Source organism: Maniola hyperantus, chromosome 4, assembly GCF_902806685.2.
Source record: "Maniola hyperantus chromosome 4, iAphHyp1.2, whole genome shotgun sequence".
Lineage (NCBI taxonomy): Eukaryota > Metazoa > Arthropoda > Insecta > Lepidoptera > Nymphalidae > Maniola > Maniola hyperantus.
In genome coordinates, this window is record NC_048539.1 from 11,521,391 (window position 1) to 11,531,253 (window position 9,863).

The 9,863-nt window shown below is 36.8% G+C and overlaps 1 protein-coding gene across 1 annotated transcript; it reads right to left on the minus strand.

Annotated features, from left to right (window-relative positions):
• Nucleotides 1–1,413: 1,413 nt before the first annotated feature.
• LOC117996905 (cytochrome P450 6k1-like) lies at nucleotides 1,414–9,644 on the minus strand. Its single transcript, XM_034985048.2, has 8 exons — nucleotides 9,160–9,644; nucleotides 6,245–6,400; nucleotides 5,255–5,439; nucleotides 4,980–5,140; nucleotides 4,240–4,358; nucleotides 3,544–3,649; nucleotides 2,887–3,135; nucleotides 1,414–2,387 (listed from the first exon to the last, which is right to left on the minus strand). The coding sequence occupies exons 1-8, from the start codon at nucleotides 9,541–9,543 to the stop codon at nucleotides 2,230–2,232; spliced, it is 1,518 nt and encodes a 505-aa protein (XP_034840939.1). The 5' UTR covers nucleotides 9,544–9,644; the 3' UTR covers nucleotides 1,414–2,229.
• Nucleotides 9,645–9,863: the final 219 nt, after the last annotated feature.

Sequence of the window (9,863 nt, forward strand, 5' to 3'; positions counted from 1 at the left end):
TTATACGGGTTTGTCTGGGACAAACACAAAGTCAGAAAAATAGAAAAATGCTGTTTGCAAGGTTTCCAAGGACGGACAAACATTTTTTAAATGTGTGTAGAATACCTTCTTTAATTAAAAGGAAAACGACGTTTGCCCCAAATCTATTCTATTTGGTAATAACGCTCGTTCCCTCTAACCTGACATACACGTACGAGTGGATTGCTTCACAATATCGAGTCTATTTTTAGCTTCACTCTGCACGAGTACAGCCTATCGCAGGCAGGCTCATATTGTACATGCCAAATATTCAGCGAATTACACATCTTTACCTGCCACAATTTCGTTAGCAAATAATATGATTTCGGAGAGCGTAGCGAAACCAATAATTAATCTACGCATTACTTGTTCTAATTTTTTTTTATTGGACAGGAGGGACTTCTTAAATCTTGATTTGATCATCCATGTCTTCAAATACACAGTCAATAACCTACATCCGTATTGATCAATTTTCTTAGAATTGAATTTTATTCGAACAAGATCCAAGCAAAAATGTGATTAAAAAGGATTGTGTAAGCGAACAAACTCTCTTTAAACTGCTTGTTAGTGAAAATAGAATATCAGATTTTTCGATTAGCTCTCAGCTTCGAAAGCTAATGAAATCAATGGACGATAAAAGGTAGGTAAGTACTTTAGATATTTGCGAAACGATTTCAGATAGGTACCTATCTGTGCTGGCGTAGAAAATAAGGAGCTTATATTTTGAGTTTGACATGTACCGGCTCCGCGCAGGTCTTATCTATTCTGTAAGACAAAATATGTCAGTGTAACAATTCTCATCGTCATCATCGTCAACCGATAAACGTATACTGCCGTCTCTTGTAGGGCCTTTATAATTAAGTATAGTATAGGCAAACCTTTCTCGTGAAAATGATGAATAGCTGAACCTGCATACTTGAGAATTCCCCATAATGTTTTCAAAGGTGTGAGAAGTCTGGCAATCCGCACTTGGCCAGCACTATGTGCAAAACCTTTCTAATTCTGAGAGGAGACACCAGTGTAGGACGTGGGTTGATGATGACGATGATTATGATGGTGATGATGATGATGATTATGATGATGATGAGGCAGTTTTGAAATTAATTTACTGATATTATGATAAAATTTTCATATTCAAAAGTTTTAGCTATCAATGAATTGGAGGGAGCGAGGGAGCTTTTAATTTCCATTTGCGACTCGCTTCAACTTTGAAGATCCATCAATCTTCGGTAATCACCTACACAGCTACATCACTATAATTGGAAAACTTTTTCGAATGATAATACTTAACTATTTTAAAATATTGTGCAATCATCTGCAACTTCTTCTGTTCTGAGTTACCTATCTACTAATCTTTCAATTTGTATTCTGTCATAAATAATGTATATTAGTAGGTATAATGTAAATAACGGGCAACTACGTACCACGATACATACGACAATTCGTTATTTTACATTATAATATCTAGTCTTAATATAATAGTTAGTTGCTTTGAATATTTTTTTTAAGATTTTTTAATTATATCACTTGCAAGCAATATATAACAAAATATATAACGTGTTAAAATAAAATACATACAAACATTTTTTCTAATTAATTTTTTGTTAAAGTATACTTATACAGTTCTTTTTTTACACAACTATATTAATCCTAACTATAAGTTTATCCTTAAAAGCGTTAAAGATTTTTTTTTTAAATGAACCATTCTTTTTATATAGATATATTTATTAGAATGTGTATTCAATTTCAAATAATTGAGTTTTCGGTCGACCCAAATAATCTTAAATCTGGAGGAATTAATTTGGATTTACTGAATGGACAAATGAAATTGATATAGGTAAGTAAATTGATATATTCATAATCATATTATTTTGGGCTCCAGTGTAATGTAAAAAAGTCTGTTGTGTCTGTCATGCAAAAAAACACGGTGATTAAGGGACAAACCAACAAACTAACATATTTTCGCACTTTTGAATCAAATTCCGTCAGATCTGCCTGAACTAAGGAACCCAACTAAGTTTAGATTGCAAAATGGGGTTATTCAAGGGGCGGACCAACAAATTTCTAAAAGGCCGGCAAAGCATCGGCGGTTCCTCTGGTGCTGCAAATGTTCATGGGCGGCAGTAATCACTTAACATCAGGTGACCCGCCTGCTCGTTTGCTCGTTATCTCTATTTAAAAAAAAGTGGCTTTTGACCTAGGCACTTTTCACTAACGTGCTATAAATTTTACGCTCAAATTAGATTTAGGTGCCAACATGACAGCGTAGGGATCAGACGCTACTGGATATGACACTTCCGGCTCTATTCTATAATGGAGTATCAATTGGGCCAGCGCTGCTCGCATTTGCATCATCCCGTACCTTTTACCTGAAAATAATAGAACGTTCAGGAATACGACCTAATACGACTTATAGCGAGTACGGTATCACCTCTAAGACCAGAGTGCTAAGACTAAACTCTATAGAGTAAACTCTATTGATAGAGCGTACTTTGCTTAGACTTAAGGTTCAGTTAAAACGAGACAGATTTATGTCAGTGATTTAACGCTGTCTCTTTTTAGCCTTGTTAAATCTAGAAGCAAGGTCAAGTAAGCGCTATAGATTTAGGCTAAGGACCTGCGCACATCTAGCTCGGTGCAGCGCAGAGCCTTTTTCACTGCCATTTTCTAGTTGTGTCAATTGATTTTCGATAGTTTTGCAACTTGATCGAACTCGATAATGGGTTGGCAGTGAAGCTCAGCGCTGCACCTCGCCAGATTTGCTCTTCATTTTGAGTTAAAAAGAGATAATCAGAGTCATAAATTTAGTCCTGGTTCCTACAAGAGACAGCACTATTATATATTCTATGCCTAAATGTTAATTATTACCTATACAAAATCGTGGTCCTTCGCCAAAGGGTAGGAAAGTGAAGTTAAGGTTGTCGCCCTCGGAGTAAGAAGTGAAACGCTCAGGCCGCCATTGCTCCGGCTCAGGGAAATATTTATCATTGTAATGTATTGCGAGTACGTTAATAAACACTGGTACACCCTTTTCAATTGTTACGCGTTCGTTCAATGTATATTCCTTCTGACAAAGTCGATCTAAATATGGTACTGGAGTGTGTTTTCGCATAGTTTCTGAAAGCAAAGTGATGTACGTTTTGTATTGAAAAGAAACGATATTTTTGAAGGAAATCCAACTGGGTAAATATATATGGATTTGGTATTAAATATGCTACAATGATTGCTAAACAGGTAGTTTCTTTGAACACGAGGCGCATGATTGTGCAATGTAAACAAAAACGCAGAAAAAGGTTAGAGCAGAGCTCTAGTGTTCTTGGCTGTACCTAACCACGCAGACCGCCATGTTTCAACTTCAGATTGGATTAGGTTCTTGTTTTGCAATCTATCTCAAAATATTAAAAAAAAATAGTTAATATGCTAATTATTGTAATAAATAACTGTCAATAGGTAATATTATTATGATAATTAATACAATACATAAAACATTAATTATATTTTATATCATAATATTTTAAATATTACCCTGAAGGCATGCCGTTAGATACTTAAGTTCCACCAAATTGTTGTATTCCAAAATATCTTTTTCGTTTTCGTTTACTGCTTTTGAGATTTCATTGTAAAGCTTTTCCTGTGAAATATTTTTCTTTTAATTGACAAACAAAGCATGTGTGCAGTTCAACTCGGTAGAAGTGAAACCTGCAGAAAACTTAACTTCGAGAGGATGAGACGAATGTACGAAAGTATCGGGAGGTTTCAATTACAGGTTACAATTATTATTAGGATAGAGTACAAAAATTAAGACTACAGGTCGATATTCTGCGTAAATTGTAGACACACTTTTAGATTATCACCGATTGTGATAATATAAATCTAACTGAGCTAAAGAAAAGCGAAAGAAAGAGATGAAGTAAAAAGATAACCGGCAATAAGATCCAGCAAGCTGTGGCAAGCAGCTAATTGGATCTAGTGCCATTGAAAAGAAGATCTAAATACAATATGCAAAAATACATAGTCCAGAACATTACAAGATTTAAAAAAATTAAAAAGAATCTGTGTATTTTATTTTTTATTTTTTATTTTATATGTTATAAACTGCGGATTAATAATAAACATGATAAAATTATACAAAACCTAAAAACTGTAACTAAAAAAATATGTAAAAGGTAGTTTATAATATATTATATAGTAATAGGAAATATAAAAATATGATATAAAAACCTGTTCTTCCGGGTGATAAGCCAATTCATGAAGACAATAACTAAGAGTAGTAGATGAAGTTTCAATAGAACCCAAAATAAATACAGCTGCTTGCGCCAACATGATATTGTCAGCCAATTCTACCAAAACATAAAAGATATTATTGATTGACTTGGAAACCTTCCTCACAGTGCAGTAGTGCTAATTTGATTGTACAAAATCTCATAATTAACAGAGATCTAAAAATAAGCTCCATCTTCTTTATAATGTTATTCTATTATTATACTAGGATAACATTGTAAATGCTAAATCTGTCTGTAAGTCTGCTAGATTTTCATGGCTCATCCGCTTAACCAATTTTGACGATTTTCGGTACAGAGATAGCTTCATCCCAGAAAGAACATTTGCTACTTTTGTCCCAGAAAATCAACGAGTTCTCACGAGCTTTTCCTATCCACACCGAAGAAGACAGGGGCATCATATTACATTAATTGGCACAGAAATAGCTTGCATCCCGGAGACGAATATAGGCTACTTTTTATCTCAGAAAATCAACGAAATCCCACGGAATTAAAGAAATGAAACCTACGCGAATGTAGTCGCCGACATCACCTAGTGTTCTATGAAAAGGATGAGCCTGGGAGATACTGGCATGGGCATTACTTTTTTTTTTGCAGGATAAATCTTACCGAATACGTAGTAGCGTGTGTTAATTGAAACTAAATTAGCACCTTTTTTGGGAGAAATAAATTACATCTTACCCGAGCCAGCATCAGCTGGTAGTTTCAAATTTTCTTTCAGTTTCAGTAAATGGTTTACTAAATCTTTATAGTTTTCATTTTTTGCTTTTTTACGTTCTTCAACAACATTCCAAAAAAGCATTTTTACATATTCAGTAGCTCCCGCAGAGAAAAATTTTAACCTGTAATAATGAAAAATATTGGAATCCATTATTTTTAGATAAAAATAATAAAGAGGTATCACTAATATCTTAAAGATCTTCTTAAAAGATGAAATTATATAAAGTAAGAATTACCTTAAAATCGCAGCTATTGCTGGCATAAGAAAAATTAAAGTAAATTCCAAACCGCGCCTGAATGTCCATTTGACCATGTGACTTGTTATGTACCACAACGGTGAATTCTGGTCATTTAAAATACTAACTCGTATTCCAAAAACAGTATAAGCCACAGTATCTGATGTGTACATCGAAAATAGTTCCTGAACCAAATATATAGAAGATGTATTAAAAAAACCGACCAAGTGCGAGTCAGGCTCGCGCACCAAGGGTTCCGTAGTGTAGTCGTATTTTTTCGACATTTTGCACGATACATCAAAAATAAAAAATAAACAGTTTTAGGATCCACAGGTGAAGCCCTTTCATATGATACCCCACTTGATATAGTTATCTTACTTTGATAATTGAAAATACTAATTATTAGTTCATGACCACAATTTTTTTTTTTGTGTGATATGACCACAAATTCACGGTTTTCAGGTTTTTTCCCTAAAGCCAGCTATAAGGCCCACCTACCTGCCAAATTTCATGATTCTAGGTCAACGGGAAGTACTCTGTAGGTTTCTTGACAGACTGAAGGACAGACAGACAGACAGACAGACAGACAACAGAGTGATACTATAAGGGTTCGTACGGAACCCTAAAAATAATGATTACTTGAGAACCAAGAAAAAAGTATAAATAGAATTCTAGATTTTATGAAAACCAGACACCTACCTAAATTTTAATATTTGCCCTTATTTTGTGCATGGTAAATGTAATTTCACGCATGCCAACCGGTGATGCCAACATTTTTAATATATGACATACTAGCGACTGCCCGCGGCTTCGCTCCCGTGGGAATTTCAAAAAATCCAGCCTTATTCCTTGCCTACATTATAAAGGGAACCTCTGTGTCAGCATTCTCGTTCCAAGAGTTCGGGCTGGCCGTTCATTATTCAGTTGGTGAGTCAGGACTTTTCTTTTTATATACCTAGTATTTTAGAATTCTACTTATTGTATAGGTACCTTTAGATCGACAGATTTTTTCTTATCGATGTTATCTCTTTTAATCTTCATTACCAATTCTTTTGCATTGATGTTCATAAGTTCGGTTATCATCTTTAAACGCATTGACGTGAACATAGGAGAGAGCTCGTATCTCATATTCTTCCATATCGGATTCTGTAACAATCAAAATGTTTGTTTGCACATTTTATAAAATGTGTGGGTTTACCCAAGATATTATCTTTCTTCTCTTATCTTTAATGTTATAGAAAGTTATCTTATCAAATTCCATTAACAAAGTAAACATTGGAAACAGAGTTAATGTTTCCACTGTTTCAACAATATACAAAGGCCATGTTATAAAGCAAAGTCTGTAAATATAAGCGACTCTCTTATCCCTGCGACTTCGTCCGCGTGGACTACATACATTTCAAACCCCTATTTTACTTCCTTAGGCGTTGTATTTTCTAAAATCCTTTCTTAGCGAATGTCTACGTCACACAAACTGTCAGCGCAAATTCAAGCAGGATGCAGGCGAGATCATAACGCCTACCTTTGCAAAATCTGCGAAGAAATCGATGCGCACGCTAACAGGCACGAGTCCAGGGATCTCTACCATAAAATTCGATCCATCACAAAATCACTCACTTCAAAGACCTGGGCCATTGAAAACAGTGATGGTATAGTGGTTACTGAGCTAGATCACATAACTGAAGTTTGGAAGAGTTATTGCCAGTCCCTGTTCCAGGACTACCAGTCGAAAAACTTTCCCAATACCGAGCCCGGACATGAAGACCTAGAGCCAGATATACTGAAGTCTGAAGTTAGAGCAGGCATTGTGCATCTCAAAAATGGGAAAGCTACCGGTAGAGATGCAATCCCGATTGAAACACTAAGGGCTTTAGGCGATATAGGTGTCAATATCTTCCACATCATCTGCAACAAGATATGGCATTCGGGAACATGGCCAACAGATTGGACTCATACGGTTTTCATTCCTTTACATAAAAAGGGTTCAACTAAGAAGTGTAGCAATTACCGCCTTATTGCACTTATATCACACGCTAGCAAAATCTTGTTACACATTCTGAATGAGCGACTGAAGACCTTTCTGTCCAAGGAGATAGCACTGGAACAAGCCGGTTTCGTTAAGGGAAAGGGTACACGTGAGCAAATCCTTATTGTTCGCCAGGTTATAGAGAAGGCACGAGAGTTCAACAAACCAACATATATTTGCTTTGTTGACTTCTCCAAGGCGTTTGACTCTGTGAAATGGCCGAAACTGTGGAATGTTTTGCTGGACATGGGTACACCGCAACACTTAGTTCATCTTCTCAGACGCCTTTACGAAGATGGGACTGCATCGGTGCGGACGGATGATGTTTTGTCAAAAGACTTCCATCCCAGTGCAGGTGTTCGCCAAGGATGCATAATATCACCGCTTTTGTTCAATGCTTACACCGAACTCATAATGCGCATTACTCTTGAAGACTGGACAGACGGTGTTGCTATTGGTGGCTACAAGCTATCAAATCTGCGCTACGCTGACGATACCACCCTGTTTGCAACCAGTGCTCGTCATATGGAGGAACTACTTCTCAAAATGGAGCGCGTGAGCCTAGAGTTCGGATTAAAGATAAACCGCAGTAAAACTAAGATGATGATTGTAGACCGAGCCAACAATAACTCGCCCGAAGTCACTCAGATTGCGAACTGCGAGGTCGTCCAATCCTACATATATCTTGGTGCTTTAATTTCGAACAATGGAGGTTGCGTAGAAGAAGTAAAACGACGTATGGCGATAGCAAGAACTGCGATGGACAAGCTGAAGAAAATATGGAAGAACAGGAACATTACAAAAGCTACGAAGATCCGGCTCGTTCAAACACTTGTTTTCCCCATATTTTTATACGCTGCGGAGACGTGGACTTTGCGACTGGTCGAGAAGAAGAAGATTGATGCTCTGGAGATGTGGTGCTGGAGGCGAATGCTAGGAGTCTCATGGACCGAATTTCGAACCAACATCTCTATACTCCAAGAACTCGGCATTAAAAAACGACTTTCGTCGATAGTACAGAGTCGCATATTAAAATTCTTCGGACACGTCTCCCGGCGTGAGAGTGACTCGATTGAGCGTCTTGTCGTGCAGGGCAAGGTGGAGGGCACCAGAGGGCGAGGAAGGTCACCCATGCGATGGACCGACCAAATTAAGTCTGCTGTGGGCGGTCCTTTGCACGAGTGTACCAGGCTGTCAGCCAGCAGGGAGAAATGGCGAATGCTCGTGAGGCATATAACATCTGCCCTCAAAGACGTTGCTTCGTGATGACCACGACCGCTCTGCCAAGAGTGATACGACAAAGAAGAAGAACGTCACAATAGCCTATCTCCGTCCAGTAGTTTGAGCTGTGCGTTGAGAGATCAGTCAGTTTTTCCTTTTATATGTATACAATGTATTTATGTAGAAGACTAGTGAAATCTCGTGGTAAGGTAAAGTTACTATCAGCTACGTTGGCTTTGTTGTGTAAGGTACCTATTACATATTAGGTACTAGCTGATGCCCGCGACTTCATTCGCGTGGATTTAGGTTTTTAAAAATACCGTGGGAACTCTTTGATTTTCCGGGATAAAAAGTAGCCTATGTCCCTTTTCAGGTCTTAAACTATACCCATACAAAAAATCACGTCGATCCGTTGCTCCATTGCGACGTGATTAAAGGACAAACCAACAAACCAACAAAAACACACTTTCAAATTTATAATAGGGGTAGTGACGTATTCTGTATGCCTACAGTAGTGTTTGTGAAAAATTCTGTATTTAATTAATATTTTCTTTAGCATTTTCATTTTGTTTGATTGTTCCCATACAAAATCAATTAATTTAAGCACAATTCTATAAGCGCTAGAACATGAAACAGATGAAGAATTTAATTCACTTACCTTTACAGTAAACAAGTTGAGGGAACCAATAGGATCCGTTGCATTTGAATATAGGAATCTATCTTGAAAGTACTCGAAATCTTTACTGAGTATCTTTCTGGCAAGTTCGGATGTTTGTACCATCAACACTGGCTTAAAACCCAGATATATTCCAACATAATCTAGCGGATGTCTCCTTTTTAATTCAAAACAATAATCCCAGACACTTCTTCTCATGATAAACACTAAATTACCGAAAAATAGATAGGGCTTGTCATATGGGATGCCGCGATCTTTCCAGTAATTATATTTTCTGTACGAATATATACATAGTAATAGAAAGCAGAGTATCAGGAACCACAGAATAAAGTTCGCAATCATACTTGTGTACGAATGGCCAACCATCACGTTACTAATAAAAATAAGTCAAGGAAAATTTTCAGATAATAATGTTTACGTAGCTATTGCTACACCCATTTATGCAGATAATATATTATCGTTACTACGTTTATTCAAGTATTTATCACAACAATTAGCTTTATACGCGACTTGGTTTGAATAAAGATCTCACTGTTATAGTGCGCGCAAAACAAATACCTACTAACACGAAACGTATGACAGCGCATTGTACAAAAAAACAAATTTCAGCCGTACTTGTGTAATTAATACCTATAGTTCGCGACAGGTTGAGATGGCAATCGGGGTATGAGGCGGGGGGACGCCCC

Coding starts and splice junctions, on each gene's coding strand:
- LOC117996905 (XM_034985048.2), bottom strand. CDS start 9,543: ATGGTTGGCCATTCGTACACAAGTATGATTGCGAACTTTATTCTGTGG. Junction 5,141..5,254: donor GCAATAGCTGCGATTTTAAG/GTAATTCTTACT, acceptor TCATTATTACAG/GTTAAAATTTTTCTCTGCGG. Junction 3,650..4,239: donor CTTATCACCCGGAAGAACAG/GTTTTTATATCA, acceptor AATATTTCACAG/GAAAAGCTTTACAATGAAAT.